The sequence below is a fragment of the Strigops habroptila genome, chromosome 4, assembly GCF_004027225.2.
Source record: "Strigops habroptila isolate Jane chromosome 4, bStrHab1.2.pri, whole genome shotgun sequence".
Classification (NCBI taxonomy): Eukaryota; Metazoa; Chordata; class Aves; order Psittaciformes; family Psittacidae; genus Strigops; species Strigops habroptila.
Window position 1 is genome coordinate 70,565,963 of NC_046358.1, and position 20,592 is coordinate 70,586,554.

Below are 20,592 nucleotides of genomic sequence, written 5' to 3' on the forward strand. Positions count from 1 at the left end.
CACCAGTGAAGTTCAGATTATAAACGCCACTTCGCAATCCATCAGTTATACATCACAGAGAATCATAGAATCATAGAATCATAGAATCGTCAGGGTTGGAAAGGACCTTAAGATCATCTAGTTCAAACCCCCCTGCCATGGGCAGGGACACCTTGCCCTAAACCATGTGGCTCAAGGCTCTGTCCAACCTGGCCTTGAACACCGCCAGGGATGGAGCATCCACAACCTCCCTGGGCAACCCATTCCAGTGCTTCACCACCCTCACTGTAGAATCATAGAATCATAGAATCGTAAGGGTTGGAAAGGACCTTAAGATCATCTAGTTCCAACCCCCCTGCCATGGGCAGGGACACCTTGCCCTAAACCATGTGGCTCAAGGCTCTGTCCAACCTGGCCTTGAACACCACCAGGGATGGAGCATCCACAACCTCCCTGGGCAACCCATTCCAGTGCTTCACCACCCTTACTGTAAAGAACTTCTTCCTTATATCTAATCTAAACTTCCCCTGTTTAAGTTTGAACCCATTACCCCTTGTCCTACCACTACAGTCCCTAAGGAAGAGTCCCTCCCCAGCATCCTTGTAGACCCCCTTCAGATACTGGAAGGCTGCTATGAGGTCACCACGCAGCCTTCTCTTCTCCAGGCTGAACAGCCCCAACTTTCTCAGCCTGTCTTCATACGGGAGGTGCTCCAGCCCTCTTATCATCCTCGTGGCCCTCCTCTGGACTCGCTCCAACAGCTCCATGTCCTTTTTATGTTGAGGACACCAGAACTGTACGCAGTACTCCAAGTGGGGTCTCACAAGAGCAGAGTAGAGGGGCAGGATCACCTCCTTCGACCTGCTGGCCACGCTTCTTTTGATGCAGCCCAGGATACGGTTGGCTTTCTGGGCTGCAAGTGCACACTGCCGGCTCATGTTAAGCTTTTCGTCAACCAACACCCCCAAGTCCTTTTCTGCAGGGCTGCTCTGAATCTCTTCTCTGCCCAGCCTGTAGCAGTGCCTGGGGTTGCCCCGACCCAGGTGTAGGACCTTGCACTTGCCTTGGTTAAACTTCATAAGGTTGGCATCGGCCCACCTCACAAGCGTGTCAAGGTCCCTCTGGATGGCATCCCTTCCCTCCAGCGTATCAACCGAACCACACAGCTTGGTGTCGTCGGCAAACTTGCTGAGGGCGCACTCAATCCCACTGTCCATGTCACCGACAAAGATGTTGAACAGGACCGGTCCCAACACCGATCCCTGAGGGACACCACTCGTTACTGGTTTCCAACTGGACATCGAGCCATTTACCACAACTCTTTGCGTGTGGCCATCGAGCCAGTTTTTTATCCACCGAGTGGTCCATCTATCAAATTGATGTCTCTCCAATTTAGAGACAAGGATGTCATGTGGGACAGTGTCGAATGCTTTGCATAAGTCCAGGTAGACGACATCAACTGCTCTGCCGCTGTCCATCAGTTCCGTGGCTCCATCATAGAAGGCCACCAAATTGGTCAGGCAGGATTTCCCCTTAGTGAAGCCATGTTGGCTGTCACCAACCACCTCATTGTTTTTCATGTGCCTTAGCATGTTTTCCAGGAGAAACTGTTCCAAGATTTTGCCAGGCACAGAGGTGAGGCTGACTGGTCTGTAGTTCCCCGGGTCTTCCACCTTCCCCTTCTTGAAAATGGGGGTTATATTACCCTTCTTCCAGTCATTGGGAACTTCACCTGACTGCCAGGATTTTTCGAATATGATGGACAGTGGCTTAGCAACTTCATTCGCCAGCTCCTTCAGGACCCGTGGATGGATTTCATCAGGTCCCATGGACTTGTGCACGTTCAGGTTCTTAAGATGGTCTCGAACCTGATCCTCTCCTACAGTGGGCCTAAGGTCTTCGTTCTCACAGTCCCTGCATTTGCTTTCCAAGACTTGGGTTGTGTGGTCAGAGCATTTGCTGGTGAAGACTGAGGCAAAGAAGTCATTAAGAACCTCAGCCTTCTCCAAATCCATGGTAGCCAGTTCTCCTGATAGCTTCTGGAGAGGGCCTACATTGTCCCTAGCCTGTCTTTTATTTGCTACGTATCTATAGAATCCTTTCCTGTTATCTTTTACATCCCTTGCCAAACTTAATTCTAGCTGGGCCTTAGCTTTCCTAACCTGGTCCCTAGCTTCTCGGGCAATGCTCCTGTATTCTTCCCAGGCCGCCTGTCCTTGCTTCCACCTTCTATCCTCAAATCCTTCCACTAAAAATTAGGTTGGTTCTGTGGAAACTAGTTGGTTTTAAAAATCCTTATTATAATGAATCAAAAAGAAACAAAAAATAATTTTCTCCCTTATATAACACATGACAGGCAGATCTACAACAGCAGTAATGTGAGTCCAGCTGACTGCTAGAGAACGCTGCTCCTTCAGAGGCTTTGTACTGTCTTTTGATTGACTTTTGTCTTTGAAGACTGCAGCCTTCAGAGGTCACAAGCTTCAGTAACCAGCTTTATTTCCATTTACTGAGATCATTGATGGCCACGGGAAGGAAACTAGCAAATCTAAATCAAGCACAGGTTATTCAAACCTATTTCTATGAAATATTAATGAATTATGCACGACATTTTTTTACACATTAAGTGATGTGAAGACCTGAGTGAGAGAAACTTTACTGTTAGGCAATGCCACTAAATGAAAGTGAACCAATAAAAAACAAAGTTCAGCTCATGCAAAGACAAAGTCTAACAATATTAAACATTTTCACTTGCAACCATTTGTAAACATCCTTCTCCTTTGGACCAGGAGAAAAGCCAAGAAGGACTCAGGAGCAAGTCCCACTTGCCAGCGTTTTATTTTGCACTATAAACACCTATCTACATATAAACTTACTTCTCATTCTGCAATGCACATTTTTTTATCATTACTTAAGAGTAGAGGTTGATCATAAAGATATGAAAAGAATTGTGAACACTTGCAGTTAAATAGCACCAGAGCGGGATCCTAGCTAAAGTTTAGATTTAATCTGAAGCGTGACTTTTACAGTTCCACCCATGGAGCCCACCCATCAATCGCATGGGTGGTTCTGAACATGCTCCACTCATGTTTTCCTCCTGGACTATTAGCTGTGCAGGGCATTTATGGCAAAATTTTGCAAGAAGAGTTTCATACAGTTGCTCAATGTGTGATACCCTGCAAGTGGTTCTTAGCGGTGCCAAATGAGTGTTCTAAACTCAGCACATGGAAGTGAAGTTCTAAATGATTTCAAAGTCTCAACTTTGAATGAATTCTAGGGAAAAAGTCTTGAAGAGAATTTTCTGTAATTAAATTAAAAGTTTCTCTAACTAAAGGCTTTCATGGACCACTTGTATTTATTGAGTAGTCTTTCAGGCTGACAATACTCTAACATAAATCAGGTTAAAATGACTGAGCCAAGATTTTTAGTTTTTAAAACTCCAAAGGTAAAAATGAAAAGTAGCTTTTTAAGGAAGAGCTTTGATTTAAATTTTCCCAAGAACTGACAAAAGAATAACGGAATGAAGTCAGACAGTAAAATTCTGAAATCCCACTACATTCAAAGCTTAATCAAGGAATAAATTTAGGAATCTGAGGCTTGGGAAGCATACTCGGTGAGAAACAGACTTCAATTCCTATACTCCTACTTTATTTCCCATAGTACTACTGATTCACACTGGGCTTATTTTTGTATGAAAGTATTATTTCTCCAAGTAGATCAGAATCTGCCTCAATGAGGACAAGAGAGCTTTAAACTACTCCGTCAAGTCTGTTGCATTTACAATGTTTGTGACATGAACATTAAGGTTTGGTAATTTAAAGCAGTTACAAGGATTACTTTGTTGCAAGGCAAGTTTACTTACGAAATAATACAGATTTTTGGTTCTAACCAGATCCAAAACCTCAAAAGTTTCCAAACTCTTCAGCTTTGTACATGGATATATGTCATCAGCAGTAGTGTGATGTGTTCTTCAGAGTCACCCATGAATATCAATGAAGACTAGTAACACAACTGATAGGAATGAATCCCTTATTAACAATACAGTATAAATAGCAGCAGTTACCTGTCTGCTATTTTGGTTCTGCAAAGGATGTTCTAAAGACAGTAAATGTGTTTAAGAGAGAAATTACACAGATAAAAGCCACAGAGATCATTGCTTTACACCTACACATGCACACTATAATAACAAAGGGCTTGAGGCATGGAGGAAGAGCAGTAACATGATTTGTAATACCCCCAGTTAAGTTTTCCCAAAACTTTCCCCTGACAGCTCATTTGAAGATGGAAAAAAATGAAAGAGAAACTGGGGGATGGGGAGGGAGAATTTGATATCTAGCAGTTACGATACTACAGCGTCAAAAAATCACCACAAACAAAATACCAGTCTGTCCCATCCTAGCGATAATACCATGTACAACACGTAATTTTTATAGCGGCAAAGTTTGCAAAGCTTTCTGGGCTATGGAAGGTGCTCCTGAGAAAAGTTCACCTTCCCTTCCAAGCGACCTGCCCCAGGAAGGAGGAAGACGTGCAGTTCCACAGGGTTGGTTCTCACTTCCCAGGCTAGGTTTAGGACTGCAATGCTTGGAGAGAAGGGTAGAGGTAGAAGCTGAGCACCGTGGCATGGCACAAGTCTGTGTGTGCAATATTAAATATTCATTGAAGTCAGCTTTGTTACTGATTCTTGTTGACTGTCAGTCACAAATGCTTCTGCTTTATGTGAAGGCTAATCAGAGGGTTCTGTTCAGAACAGGCATTAGTGCTGCTTGGCCTTTGGGTTTGCCCAATCTTTACAAAAACCTTATGAAACTGATTCTATTCTGACAACGCAAGTTAGGCAATTGCCAGGGAACACTATTTCTTTCCAGTTTGACACGTATCTCTGGTTTGGAAAACTCTGACTATTAGGCAGAAGACTTTAATAATACAAACGTCATGTAGTCTAAGAGGAGACAGGAAGGGAAGGAAAGGAGAAGAAAAAAACAACTGAATGTGTGCAAGTACAGCTATGGAATTAATTCCTTAATAACTCTCTCTTAAAAAACATTCCTTCTGGCAAAAAGAATAGAAGAAGATAACCTTCTAATGGAAAAAAACTCATGCCACGGCTAATTTTAAAAAAAACCCAAACAACTTCAACATGGAACAATTGCTAAAAATTCTTTAAAATTATAGCAGTCAAGAAACAGATCAAATAAAAATAAGTTCTACAAAAAATAGTTATTACATCACTGAGGCTTTTTTCATTTAAGCAATACAATTTGAAAAGCCTTTAGGCCTCATTCTGGATTCAGAAGTAATAGTGCAAATCTGGTATGATGCCAGTCGAGAGACAGAAAAACACAAGTTTATTCCAGCACTAAACCCACATCTAAATTATGTATTCAGAGCCCTGAACTCATTCTTCTGTATTCTCACACAGCTTTCTACATCACAATTAGGAGTATTTGTAGCTATTTCTAACACACATTTAAGAGTTATAACCAGCAGTACACTAAAAGAAACAAAAACATGTAAGAAGAACTATGAAAACTTAAAATGAAAATCAGCAGACAGAAGAATGCCAATGGCAATGTGTGAAAAAAATTAAATTAGGTTCATGTTAAGAACAGTTACTACACATAAATGTGGGCAGGAATATAACAGCTTTTTCAGTCACCATTTTGACACCTTCAGGAAAAACAAACATGCATTTTCAGATGCCCTTAAACAAGCTGAAGGTCCTCACCACCCAAAAAGGTTACAAACAATTTCAGAGTATTGTTGAGGTATGAAAGCATTGCTGCAAACTTTTCACACAATCAGATTTGTCTTCTTGAGAAGCATTAAAAACCAGCAGTGAAAAAGCAAGCAAGCCCACTGAAGGAAGAAGCAGAAGAAGCCTTTTAAGCAAATCTTCTAAGTGTAACCTCTTTGGCTTCGGATGGCATTTTTAGAAAGCATGCCAAACCCTCATTTCCTATAATCAGTTTATGCTGCAGACATGCTTTATTCAGAAATTAAGCATGACAGCATGACTCCTTAGACAGTTTCTATTTCAAAAGGCAAGTTTTCTTACCATATATAAGGTTTCCAGTAAAACTGAAACTGATAAATATGCCTAAACGAGATAAAACTAAATAAATATTTCACAGTAGAACTTTCAGTATTTATTTGCTGTTGTAGATGCCATGGAAGGACATGAGCTTATGACGCCTTTAGGAAGAAAATAATGAGAAAACAGATTTACAGTTATTTACAGGACAGCCACTGGCTGCATTTTCAAAGAAGTCAGAGATTTGAATATATAATTCTCTTAGACTTCTTTTACAATTTCATCCATTGGTTCAAGAATAGAACCGGCAATCTTATTTCCTTCTCAAGTTTATCATTCATTGCACAATACTGAAACAGCTGCTTAACATTTTAATGCTTGAAATTAAAATGTTCAATCACGTGAGGATACAGAAAAGTAGTGTGATCTTTGTCTGTCTGCATGCAACAGATTTCAGGTCTCCTGAAAACATTTACAACTTGAATGTTAATTTAACATGATGTAGCCACCATTTGTTTCCAAATTGACAGAACCTATTGATTCTGGTAAAGCTCTGAGCTTCAGAAAAGCTCTTTTTACCTATACTGCTTGGATACAAGTATTCTGCATGTCATTGGTCTCAACAGTAGGCACAATGTGTGTGTGTGTCTAGAGTATTTTGACCAAAACCAAATCATTCTATCACTGCAGCACTTTGCAAAATTGAATCATAAATACTGCAATTTAATACTATGTAAATCAATGCAGTCAAGTATACAAAGGCCAACAGGAAAAGCTGTTTTTCATGTCCAAGGAAAAACCTGCCTAAACTTACATAGTAAATAAATGTTTTTAAAAAGAAAAAGAAAACCCAGACTTTGCAGTGCTGTGCTTATTTGGCATGCTGTCAGAAGAGGGTGTTTCTGCTTGCAGGCATGTGGCTGCTCCTGTGTTCCAGGGAACTGTAACCCTGGACATGAGGTACCACACATGATGTCTGATGCCTGAAGAGTTAAGCAAATTCTGCCTCAGTGTTCCCAGCCAAGCAGCAGCCTTCGCTGCCTGGAATGGATAAAGAGAACACTGCTGAGACTGGAGGCTCTACTTACCAAGTCTAATTACATTCCTATTCTAAACCATTCCTACTGCATTTCAAAACCCAGAAACATTCTGGCCTCTTCAGCCTTTCAGAAACTGTCAAGAAAGTAATCAATAGAAAAGAAGAAATGTTTGGGCCTACATATTTATTTTTCATCATGTCTGATACGAAAGTAGAATTTTATTTCACTGGGAAAACAAATTCAGTGTTGTGTCTGCAGGTAGACAAGCCCCTTTCAAATAACATCTGCAGAAGAAAAGGTTGATATGGTGTGTCTTTTCATGCCTGGTTGCTCTCCAGATCACTATAAGAAATGGGTAAACGTATAAAGTGGTAAAGGTGGCCAGGAAAGGAATAACACATGGCCATAAAAAGTATGTTCATCCAAAGTTATGAAAGTAATTTATGGGTAGTTCTATACATTATGTATTTTTCTTTATCTCTATCAGCATAGGGAATAAAAATAATGAGAAAGAATTCACAGAAATAAGATGGTATCTTCCTTTTTAGAATATCTTAAATAAAGGCAAACTGATGTTAGCATTGTTCAAGGAAGAAAGGTAACTATTTAGGTCCATGTTAGTTTTTTCCTCCTCACCCAAGAAAAAACTTTTACTAGTTTAGAAATTATATTTCTTTGATTTTCAGATGAACTCCTGCAAAAACTCTCACATAGAGTTGCCTTATATCTCAGAAGCCTTTGAGCATATTGTCTTAGATGCCAGCTTAGAAAAGCAAATGAATAAGCAATCACACATTCAGATGGGATCAACACCACCACCACCACAGGCAGCATCCTAGTATCTCCCTGGGCAAAGTTCTCATGGTGCCTTTGAGCCATGATTCATTACCTTTTTGTCTTCCCTGGAGTTTTCGCTTTCATTACTTGGAGAGAGAAATGCAGGGCTCCCATAGCTTCAGGGAACTACACTAATGTCTCAGCAAAGTCATGGCTGTTGAAGCAAAGTTTTGGTATAAAGTGTTAAATATTACATAGGGATAGCTTTACTGTTACACAGAACACATCTACAAATACATTACTTGGTGTGTCACTGGAGTAATTTCTTTGCTATCCTGTACCCCAGTACTTTCCATTGGTTTGCTTTCTGCATCTCTAGCCCTAAATTTGAAACACAGTCTCTTTGTGGCTAGAATAAAGCTCAAGACTTCACAAGGTAGTTCTTAAAATATATTCAGGTAACAAACAAGTCTGTGAAACATCTACTGAGGAATAGGGTTCCCTCTATATTTTTGTACCTTCTGACTGTGACTGAAAGCTCTCACTGAAGCTTTTATTTTCTTTTTTCTTTCTTTTCTTTTCTTCCTTTTTTTTTTTTTTAACGTCTTCAGAACTTTTATAAGGACTCACTCCTTTGTGGATTCTGCTCTCTCACTTCAAAAGTTCTTCAACTCCTGGGTGCCTCCTTTCACAAAAGCTGTAGGACATATTTTCTTTCAGGGTTCTATACATTTCCCATAGCTATAAGTAATGCAAGAATTCAGTCATTTTATGGACCTACAAAGATAAGAGGATTAGCAATGAGGAAAAGAGTAAAAACTACTGCTTCAGAAGTACCCAAGACCTCCTTAGTTAGCTGTACTGCCTACACAGAAATGCTTATAACTGCAATGTTTTACAAGAAAAAAAGAAAGCAGTACACAATGCTGAAGCATGTTCACATGACTTTGTGCCAGAAGTGGTTACACAGCCACTAGGAAGACAACTTAAGGACCAGAACAATATTACACAGCTTGAGGGCCACCTCTCAGCACAGGTACCATACACTCAAGTGCACGCACTGAGAAATTCTGACCCTATTATTGGCACAAAGATTTTTGCCACTGATTTCCAAGAAAACATATTGTCATCCATGATACTTACTCTAGAAGAGACTCACTGGTTTACTATCTTTTGTTCTATAGCTGTGGATTAGAAAGAAATATGTGAAACTTCCATGTTTGGTCATGGCCAGTCCTCAATCAGTGCTAGAGCAAGACTTACCTCTGTTAGTGACAGATGTAGGCAGAATGGTGAAACTTCAATCAAAATGTATTATCAAAAGCTGATTCCTTTCTGGCTACCTCATCTAAACGAGCCTAAACTCACTGCAGTTTTCCTAGGCATTCCCATGTCCTTGCTATCCCAAGCAGCTTGGTAGCTATTTCCTTTCAAAATCAAAATTCAAGGAATAAGGTAAGAGTCCCAACTTGAGATGTTTGACACTGATACTGGCCAAGTCAAGATCAAAATAAAAAAGCCTTTAAGGCACTGGTGGGTTCAAGTAAGAGTGAGGAGTGGAGTCATCCGCCTTTTAGATAAGCTCATGGTTATACAGCTGCGTGGGATTTCAAATCTATATTCCCTACCCAGAAAGGTACATCCCAGCTTCTGCTGGGATGGTCCCCACCCTGATGAACTTGTGCTTCAGAACAGAAGAAAATTCAAGACATTCATCTAGAAAGACAAAGGAAGAGAAAGCATCTCTTTAGCTTAATAGTTAATGTGCTCAGCTGGAAGGGAGAAGTCCTTCTTTTGATCCGTACACTGTTTCTCTATTTTTTCAGTTACTCATCTCATCCACAGCAGGAAGAAAAGCCCAAATTCTCCCCCCTCCCAGGCACAGGCTTTAGGTTGGAAAAAATTCATATTTTAACATTTTTTCCAGCTGAACAGCTACAACAGTAACTAAATTTGTGGGTGCATTACCTTAAAGAAGTAAAAACCTTACAAAAATATTGAAACTGAGAATATTTTTATAATTAGCTGCCAAGATTGGAGGGAGGGAACACAAAGAAGAACGCTCAGAATTAAAGCCCTTCTTTTCCTATTGTTCATTTTGCAATTTTGCAATTCTAATTCTTTACTCCCTTTGCAAACATGACAGTGATATCTTTAAATCCTATTTAACTGATTTATATACAGAAGCCAATGCAAAAAGCACTTCTATAGCACCTTTCATCTGAAAAGTCAGTATACTCTACAAATAGCAATTAAACTTCCTAACACTTAACTACCTCCTCCAATGTGTTAACAGCTCATTTTACAGCTGGTGAATCCAAGGCAGAGGGAAGTTGAGTCATGTACCCAAGGTCACGTAAGAAATCCATCCTGTAACTTCAGAATGTCTCTTCACATGTTCAAAGTCCACAAACTATTTATAGGGGCTGGTTAAGAAGAAAAATAAACTTTCAGAGATTCACAGCTGACTTCTAAAGTAGCTGGCATCAGGATACCATAAACATCCTTTTCTTGATAAAATATTTGTTAAGAACCATGCTCAATCTCACTCTACTGAATCTTTTCTGCTTTGAAAATCAGAAGTAAAGTCCCTGTTTCTGCACAAAACTATCATCGGGTCACTCACACTGGCACATAGCACACTGGTATTAGAAAACCTATAATCTAGTCAACACATTTCAAGACTTGCCAAAAACCCCTTTGAAAAACTGAACAATTTGGGTTTATCAACGCATTTTTGCTATGTATTTCCTACAATGGTACTTCCCCCACCCAATTCTGGTACATGTGCCTATGTGTAAGCCTTAGCATGCATGCTGAAAGGAAACTGGGTTTTTAAGAGGTTAAAACATTAGAGAAGGAGGCTGGCTTTCAGTGTTAGCATGATTCTCCTAGGCATACATAAGAAATTCTCAGGCAAAGCCCTACAAACCAGAATTTGATCAGGACAACCACAAACAGCAGCTCTCCCACACTGTCAATGCCACACAAAAACGCAAGCAATCAGCCAGCTTTCTGCTTGACTTTACTGATGAGAACAAACCAGGCTTTGACCTGTAAATCCTCCTCAAGCCCAGTTTCCAGACAATAGCTGAGAAGTTCCGAGAAAGGGACTATGGGCTAACCTAGTTTAAGCAACTGTAATGAAACCATATTTACCGAATTAATCATTTAACCTTCTGTATGATCATAGAATCACAGCATGGTTTGGGTTGGAAGGAACCTTAAAGAGCATCCTGCCACAGGCAGGGACACCTTCCGCTACAGCAGGTTGCTCAAAGCCTATCCAACCTGACCTTGAATGTGATCTTCTATAAGAAACAAATAGAATTGAAAATTTTACATCTAACGTGGCATAACCAAGAGCAAAATCACAGATGTGCCACAGGTACAATCCTTGTAAGGCTCATTTCTTCATTGCTCAGTGTTTGCAGTGGAGGTGGTGTTTATGTGGAACAATACTACTATGTACTTTCTGTGAGGACATCAATCTTTATGTGTTTGGAGATCTGAATAACATTTCCAATGCGTGACAAGATTCAGAGCCTCAGGACCACTGCTGGCAGGGGGAAATGTGTGAGCAAGGGAAAAATAAAAAGAAACTAAGGAAATAGCTCGAACTTGTTGTGGCCTTTTCACTTAGCCATACAAAAGAGAAAAATGGCACAAAAAATCAGGCTATACAAATATCTGCAGGTTTGGTCATCATTTACATAACTGCATCACCACAGAAGCCATTATTTGCCTTCTACTTGATTATCAAAGATCTTGGTTATGTAAGACAAATTGCTGCAGCTTATCTAAGATGAAGTTAAAAGTACAAACTTACAATTTTACTCTATCCTTACATGAGATTAGCTTAGTTTTTAATTTTTCTATGCAAATTAAACCAATTTAAATGTGAAATAGTCAGACAAATGTATCTATATTAGGAGCTGGACATAATTAACTACGCTGAATTTAAATCACGTAAGCTAGCGTGACTTCCAGATAGACAAGGTCTAAGCCGTGACATAGATCACTCCCTCAACCAGCTGACTTGTAGTGCCTTTGATGTAAAAACTTATACAAATAAATACTTGTGTGGATATTCACATTGTCTTTCCTGAAACTGTTTCTCTCAATTGCAAAATTACAGATTTGAGAAATTACAAATACAGACTGCATTTCTCCCCTCGTTTTACTCAACTTGCATAACACTGCTTTGTGGCATTCAGTGAATACTAACAAATTAAAAGGAAAAGCCAATTTAGAATTGGAAAAAACTCTTCCAAGGAGAAATAGGTACAACCTCTTGAGTACTCAGAGTACAGATCTCTAAATCAAACAACTCACCCAAAAACCAAAGCAGAACTTGGCAGGTTCTCTTTGTAACACATTGCAGGTCTAGCAGCAACTGCAACTGCTCATCCTGTACTGAAATGAGAATAAGCCATTATCTGCATTCTGGGATCTGTTTAAAACGGAAGACACCTGTATGCTGTAGGAAAGCAAGAACTCATAGTTTAAAGAAAACCAACAGATGGAGATGGGTAAAGCACACAAAGCCTAACTTTACAGTACAAATGAGCAATTTCAGCTCATCAAAGAGGAAACACCTCTTTAATGACAAAACTAAGGATATAAGAGCAAAGTCCAGTTGCACAGTCATTATACAAAAAAAAAAAAAAAAAAAGGTCATGAGATCAGAAACAGCAACTGCTTTTAGTAATATTCCTCCCTGTTGAGGGGCCAGGACAAGGGGGACGCAGACCTGAAGCCTGAGCTTGAAGATTAATGTGGTGCTCATGGGAATTTCACTGCCCTGCATAAAGATCCAGTTCAGAACTAGAGAGAAGGAGAAACTGTAGAGTGCAACAAAAGCCTCCTAGAAATACTGGGGAGAGAGAAAAAGAGGGAAAATAAGCAAAAAACAGAGCAGGGAATTAGAAACCAACTCATCATGAAGGCAAGAGGAGCTGAGCTGTACAGACAGCTACACCTAGGAGACTTCTGCAGAGAAGCCTTACATGGCATAGCTTCAAGGAAAACTGATGGATCTAGCCAGATACAGCAAAAGTCAAATCCAGACTGACACAATCATATATTCAAAGCACACCACTGCTGATTAACACACCACTCTGTTTGTTGATCTACATATCTGGCAGTATCTTAAATAAAAATCTAGAGTTTTGAAGGGGATAAATAAACCTTCTTTACATAAAAGGCGAGATCTTGAAAAAATGAAATTCAGTTAAGCTTGCCTTAACCCCTCATACTTAGTCTCAAAACTGACATGAGTTGCTGGAGTGCTGTAGAATGCTTTTAGCTTCCTGACCATGGCTTTTAAAGCAAGGCTAGCAATACAACAATCATGCAAAAGCATGCTCTGACAGACGCTTGTCTAGGAAATTGCAGAGGGCAAACTCCTAATTTTAGAACTGCAATGCAGTATTTGTTGGCAGGGCTATTGCTGTATTTCTTAGTGGCACTGGCCCCAGAAAATTATAACAGAATCTGGAATTTAGAATTTTCATTGACTGTAAAATCACAGGGTGAATACATCACCTTCAGCAACCCAAAGAATTTTCAGTCGCATAAAACATTAGTGAAACTCCAACCATTTAGAAGAGCAGATTCCATCCTTCATAAACCACTGGACCTTACAACTGGCTTGGTTAAACACCCACATGCCACTTTGCATTTAAAGGGATGTGCTCTCATACATACCTGTCCCCATAATGTAAATATCAGCACAACCTGAATGATAAGGGGCAGACACAGTCTTTTGTTAATGGGCACCAGGTCTGCCTGTATGAAAAGCCGAGCATAATGGTATCAAAAAAATGCTACAAAGAGAAAACAAGGAGGGGGAGGTGGCACGGATTGCTCCTGCTGATGGACCTGTGAGTGTATCTGGCCCGCAGATGTAACTGCATGATGTACTGTAAACTCTGTAACATTTTTCTTCTGTCCAACTGATTTTTTTTTTTTGTCCTCTACCCCTTTTACATCCAAATAGCTGACAAAGTCAACGATGACTTCTACACCAAACGCCGGCATCTTGCAGAACTGGCTGCCAAGGGGAGCCTGCCACTCCATCCAATGCGCCTAGATGAAAACAGAGCTTACACAATCGACAGTGGCCTAACCAAACAGAATGGGCAGAAATCCAGAATGGCAAAGATCCACACACACCCACTAGGTTACAATTCCCACTACAAGACCTGGGATCCCAACGACCAGTCTCTCAGACGGCAAGCGTACACAAACAAGGGAAAGCATGGTATGGGAGACCCAACACTAAGTGACCCACTGACAACCCGGAGCCAGCATTATTTGGGCCCACAGCCATACTTCATAACTAACAGCAAGACAGAAGTAACTGTTTGAGTTTGGTTTCCTTTTCCTTTATTTTTTTTTAATGAAATCCTTTAAAAAACACACACAAATACACACACAACACAAACACTCAACTGAAAGGCAAAAAATAAATTTAAAAATAGAAAATAATAATAATTAAAAAAAAAAAAAAAAGAAAAAAAAAGGAAGAAGAGAGAAGGAAGGAAATTACACCAGGACACTCTTGGTATCCAACCAACCGTAGGCCGAAGCGTGGGTTAATACCATTCAGCAATACACACTGAAGGTTGAATTATAAACTCCATTTATATTTCACAACAGAACACAAACCCTTGTGACTAAATTTTTTTACTTGAAACTAAAATCCATGATGAGAAGTAGCACAATCTAGAGAAACTTTATGTCTGCTTAAATATTTACACTATGTTCCTGCCTTGAGACAGAGGAAGAAAGAGAGAATGATATACTGTAATATATTGTTTCAGAGAGGAATTTTGTATAAAACCTATTAATAATCACTAGACCTGTGAAAAGCCAAGAGTACACATCTTGGTACAGCCCCTAACATCTGCTATCATACTTTCACACCAACCTATAGAAAGTGCAAAAAATATAAATACAATAAAGGACAAAGACTCTTTCACAAGGAATTCATGAAGACTGTTACAATTAAAAGCATATGGAACCTTTCTGGCTGGCAAAGAATTCTGCAGGATGATAACAAAAAGCAGAAGATTTTATTTGAGTTTACTCCGTTTGATTTGAAATTTTTGGGAACCTCCAAAATAAGAAGAGACATATCATATGACACAGAAAGCTGCTGGGGGAATAAGGGCATCAGAAAATTCCCTCGCAGTCCTCCTGGTTTCAGGCAGATGGTAACAATTCTCACTTTGCAGACTGTCAGGACTTTTTCTTCACCTATATGTTTTGCCTATCTTCAACTGCTTCAGACTGAAATTAAGCGTGGGTGGTGCCTTTACTGTATTACTATTGTTCAATGACAGTCTTGTTTCTCAAAGTGACCCCCCTGTTCCTTTAAGCTATTTCCTCATGTTTTGCTAAGGATGATGAGGGTTCTGCCCTGCTCAGCCTGCTCTGTTTGTCCTGAAGGCAAACTGGACTATATCTCCATGCAGTGGTTGCAGAGTCAAGACCATTTAGTTAGCCCCTCAATTTTCCCCAATTTAAACTTCTTCCCCCTAGTCTCTCATTTTGTATTTGCTTTTAGCCATGGTAGTTCTCTGTAGTTCAACTAAATGTTATATGGTATAATGTCTCTATCGTTTGGCTTTGTATAGTGGCGTTCCCTCTTGGTGGACTATTTGGTGGAAGAGGCTAACAGAGTAGCCTCAAATGTCAGAGATCTGGGTTTAAACTAAACAAACAATTGGACTCGTGGTCTTGATTGTGGTTCTGAAGAGCAGAATGCCTTGTTTGTGTGAGTAAAGCCACTCTTGAATTGGACACTGGTAGCAGACTCACAGTCCTGGGCCTCTAAAGGCTTCGGCACATCCACAAAGAGATAAACAGAGTTGGGATGGGATGGTGGTGCTGCAGCAGCCTGACGACAGGCAATGAACTCAGTCTTTCACTTAAATTCCTGCCCTTCCACCAGAAAAAAGTCATTTGGCTAAATCCTAACTATCTTACTACAGTCGCATTCTCACCAGCTGTCAATTCTTCTGGAGATTAGTTTTGGAAGAGTATGCAGGGAGGAGTGAGAGCTGTTCTGTTGTAAGTAGAATTGGAAGTGGCATTTCTTACTGTACTCAACGGACTGGCAGTGCTTCTTAGTCAAGGATGCAAGGGCTAAATCTGAAATGTGATTAAATGGAGAGACCATTTTATTTTTTAGCTATACTGAGATTGATTTGCATCCTGAGAGCACCGGCATCTCTCCATAAGCGTGCTGCTAAATTGTATCATCATATCTTTGAGACTATCAGAAGTGGACGAAGCCCACGGGACAAATACTTTGCACACAACCCAGATTCTCCACTATCTTACTTTTATTCCTTTAATCTTTATTGCCTTCACAACTGGCTGACTTAATTTGACCTTTTATGGAATGTTGCTGTTAATCCATATGCTTTAGATACACATTACAGCTGCACTCTAATTCACACAGGTTTCGTGTAACTTGAGCATATTTTATGTGGAAATATTTTAGTAACTGTATGTTCTGTAAGTAAACCCGTGTTAATACTTGTTAACTACAGAGTTTATGATACCAATAATACTTCCTACAATGTTTGTTTGTTTTTTAAGAATGTTTATTTGTAAACATATGTATTCACTATATTAATATGAATTTCTTACCTGGCAATAAAATTGATTCTAAGTGAATCCAACTTTCTGGCTCATTTCTAAACTTGCACCACTGAGCCAATTTTTTTAGTATTAACTGAGCTTATGGGGCCTCTGACTGCAGCCAGTGGGGTTCATCTCAGCACAAATGATGACTTGACTCTGCCATTGGTAGTCTTGTGAATGAGAGGTTCTTTGGGAAGCAGCTGCATGTTTTACATGTTACACGTGTGCAATGCCTGTTACATGCAATGTTATACAATACCCACAAGATGTGCAAGCCTTGTGGAAGCCTCCAAGCGCCACACACAGCTTGTGTCACTTCATTAGCTAATTACAGTTTGGAGGAAAGAAAAAAAAGTGAGCATGTCACCTCCCGTATTAAGACAGGCTAAGAAAGTTGGAGCTCTTCAGCCTGGAGAAGAGAAGCTGCATGGTGATTTCATAGCAGCCTTCCCGTATCTTAAGGGGACCTACAAGGATGCTGGACAGGGACTCTTCATCAGGGACTGCAGTGATAGGACAATGGATAATGTGTTCAAACTAAAAAAGGGGAAGTTCAGGTTAGATATAATGAAGAAGTTCTTTACTGTGAGGGTGGTGAGGCCCTGGCACAGGTTGCCCAAAAAAGTGGTAAATGCTCCATCCCTGGCAGTGTTCAAGGCCAGGTTGGACAGAGCCTTGGGTGACATGGTCTAGGGTGAGGTATCCCTGACCATGGCAGAGAGGTTGGAACTAGATGATCTTAAGGTCCTTTCCAACCCAAACCATTCTATGATTGTATGTACAGGGCCAGATCCTGGTCCTCATCTCTGCATGGAAGTTCTGCAATAAGCTTCAGCCGTGTCCCAGGATTGGAACTACCCAGTAAGAACAGCTGAACACTGGTGTATATTGCTTCAAATTTTTTGTATGTTCATTAGAGGAAAACCTGTAAACAACATCTGTGTGCCAAGTCTGCTGGAACAGAAAGTCCTCTACAGGCTCCTCGTACTGCTAATGGTTCATAAACCTGACAAAGAACAGAATCTCAGAAAAGGAGTGTTTGAGTAGCTTCTTCTTTTCGCTTTGCTGCAATGATATGGGATGAATTTCAGCAGAAGAGATGAAGAATCGGGATTCCTAGCTTCAGAATCAACTTAGTGCATGACTTAGTACAAATTCTTTAAACAATTTATGATTCCTAGGAAGCCATGACACATTATCAGAATAAAAATATCAATCCTAAAGTGTCTGGAACTAGCCATTTTAAACAGTAGTCTCCTTTTCATTATATATACCTTTATGGGTGTCATGAAATAGTCAATAAAAGCCCCATTTCTGGTTACAGGAGCACTTCTCTGCCTCAGGCACAACCACAGAAACAACCCCATTGTGCCAAGGGGCTAAGGAGACACATACAGAGTGTGACCACAATGCCAGAAAAGTTCTGAGCAGCCCAGAGACCCATACAGGAGCCTGGGGAATACAAGCCTAGCCTACAGTAGGTAGACACAACTTACTATTACAGCTCCACCACTAACCCATCTAATTCACATGGTGTTACTATCAGCAAATGGAATCATGGATGGCAAAAAGGACAACTGCTTCACTAGTAGAAGAGCCTCTGCACAGGCTTTTCTTCTTCCCTTGCATCTGATTTTGTGTCTCTGCATGTTCTTGTCTCTTAAGTTAGCCTGAACCTTTTGTTAGCATGAGCAAGAACTGCACTAGCTTCCCATAAGCATTTCTTCCATAAGGCTCTTTGGTATCAACACAGATGCACTTGCACAGTACAAACAAAAGCGTGTTTTGCCAAGAAATGAAGATATTCCATATATGGAGCTGTGGAATCTAAAAGTCTAAATGTTATCTGGTTTCCACCCTTTACCCTGGAAACATCTGTTCTCATGAGTAAATCTTTTGAGAACAATCCTCAGTTTACACATATGGTGACATATAGACAGAGCATCAGGTCTCACGACATTCCACACTACCTACAAAGTGTCTCCAGGACTCAGACTTTACATTTTAATAGATCTGGGAAAAGATTCATGCTTTGCTCTATTCTTATAGAATGGTTATTGAATTTGGGGTACTAAATAAACAACCTTAGTCCACAAATGCCTTTTGCACAAAATTCCGAGCAGTTTATTTAATCCTTGTCGCTATACTTAAATACATGAAGGACTTCCAGCGATATAGTCTTTACTGTAATTATATCATCTTTCTATTTGTCATGGATAACTTTATTTTGCTGAAAAAAGTTATGACAGGAAGCATTATTGTATTAGATTATATCATCTATCACCAAGTGCTGACAACGTGAAAATAGGATGAGTTCCACATTAAAGTGAGCATTTTTATTTTTATGAATGGGAAAGTAAAATTACTGTGTCTACCAATTACATATGACCAGATAAATTGTGTCATTTATTTCAGCATTAATATAATAGATATTTTATATATATATTAGTACTGTACCAATATTAATATTAGTATAATTATTAGTAGGTAGTATATATATTAGTACAGATGCCATGACATGGGTATTACTTGGGTATAAAAGCTGGGTTTTAGCTAAAAAGGACTGAAAGTCCTGTTCATTTCAAGTTATCCAGCAATTTGCTCTATTTATTGTTTCTAAAATATCGTTACATGGTCAGTAAGAAATAGCCTCCAGGATCATTAAAAACCCAATTAAGAAAATAAAATTAAAACCCCCTTGTATTAGTTCTATAACAAAGTCCTAAAAGGGTAAAACTATTATTAACGCTGTTGGCTGTATTAAATATCAGGAACTACTCAGAAAATTCCTGGTAACTAATCCTCTAGAAATGAGACTGGTTTGCAAGAACCAAATCTGAGGTTTTCTAATTATAGATAAACTTCTCGATTTACCAGTAATTTGGCAGAAGATGTAGCATATAATGGCATTATTCCAAAAGTAACCTGAAGCCATGACACTGTCTCGGTTTACAAGATGTGTGTTACGTTTACATTACACTATCAGGTTCTGACCACTAGGTTGCCCATAGAAGAGTGTGGATATCTATCCTGACAGCTTAGGAGTCAAACTGAAGTTTCTCTCCAGTGTTTGCCCAAGACGTGAACAGTTTCTTCTCAACAACAGGCTTAATGTCAAGGGGTAACATTAGAAGAGATGAAGAAAAAGACTCCACAATGGGAATTTGTCACTGGCAGCTTGGGTTATTACTCACAGAGCACACCTCCTGTAGCACTCATACTATGCTCCAGCAAACTGCACCATCAGCCCAGCTGGCTCTCCTGGTACACACTGTATAGGACCATGTTTAGGAGGGCAATGGCAGATGAGTGTGACTAATGAGGGAAGATAAACTTCAATGTTTTATGCTAAACTACTAAATCAATTCATTTGAAAAATGTGACATAATAGCACATTAATCTCAGCCTACAGATGGGGAAAAAAAAAAAAAAAGGGCCAGCAAATTCTATTACAGCTCAAACCCCAGGGGAAAACTTTCAATGTAAACACCAATATACAGCTCTAATTTGAAAAGTGTCTGTAAAAAACAATTCTTGGAATTCATGCTTTAGAGATTTCCAGACTCAAATTTGCTCAGCCTGCAAGTAGATGTGCCCTCATACATGCCAACTCAATCTGGAACATGAGCGTTAAACCAGGCCTTTCCTCCCCATCCAGCTGCATTAATGGAAATCAGGACCAAATTAGGATACTGGTTATATCCTGTATATGCGTAAAAGCTGCTGTCAGACAAATGCAGCTGATGGGACCAATAAACACTTCTGCAGAAGATGCACCATGAAGAATTTGACACACCTCATTCAGCTGTGCTGGCCCTGCCACGTTACCAAACACAAGACAGACATACATGTCATCAGTGACGACAAATTACATTCTTTGATACTGGACGAAAATCAATCCTGACCCTAATTCTGAGGATTCTTCTGATGTGAGATTCTGCAAAACAAAAAATGCCTGAACAGGCCAGGGCTCCCTGGACAGGCTCTCCTTATCCCAGGACTCCTCTTCTAGCAAGATAATGGTGTTGCTTCAAGACCAAGGTGTTCTCTTCAGTTTCATTTTACACCTTCAGAACTCAGGGTCCCCTTCCAGGAAGCAGAAGC

The 20,592-nt window shown here is 39.9% G+C and overlaps 1 protein-coding gene across 2 annotated transcripts in view; it reads left to right on the forward strand.

Annotated features, from left to right (window-relative positions):
* SHISA9 (shisa family member 9) overlaps positions 1-16,521 on the forward strand; it is a 198,017-nt gene extending 181,496 nt beyond the window's left edge. For both annotated transcript variants that reach the window (XM_030483846.1, XM_030483844.1), the window contains one exon: positions 13,832-16,521. In XM_030483846.1, the coding sequence (XP_030339706.1) occupies positions 13,832-14,202 (371 nt within the window). In that variant the 3' untranslated portion in view covers positions 14,203-16,521. The remainder of the gene's footprint in view (positions 1-13,831) is intronic.
* The last annotated feature ends 4,071 nt before the right edge of the window (positions 16,522-20,592 follow it).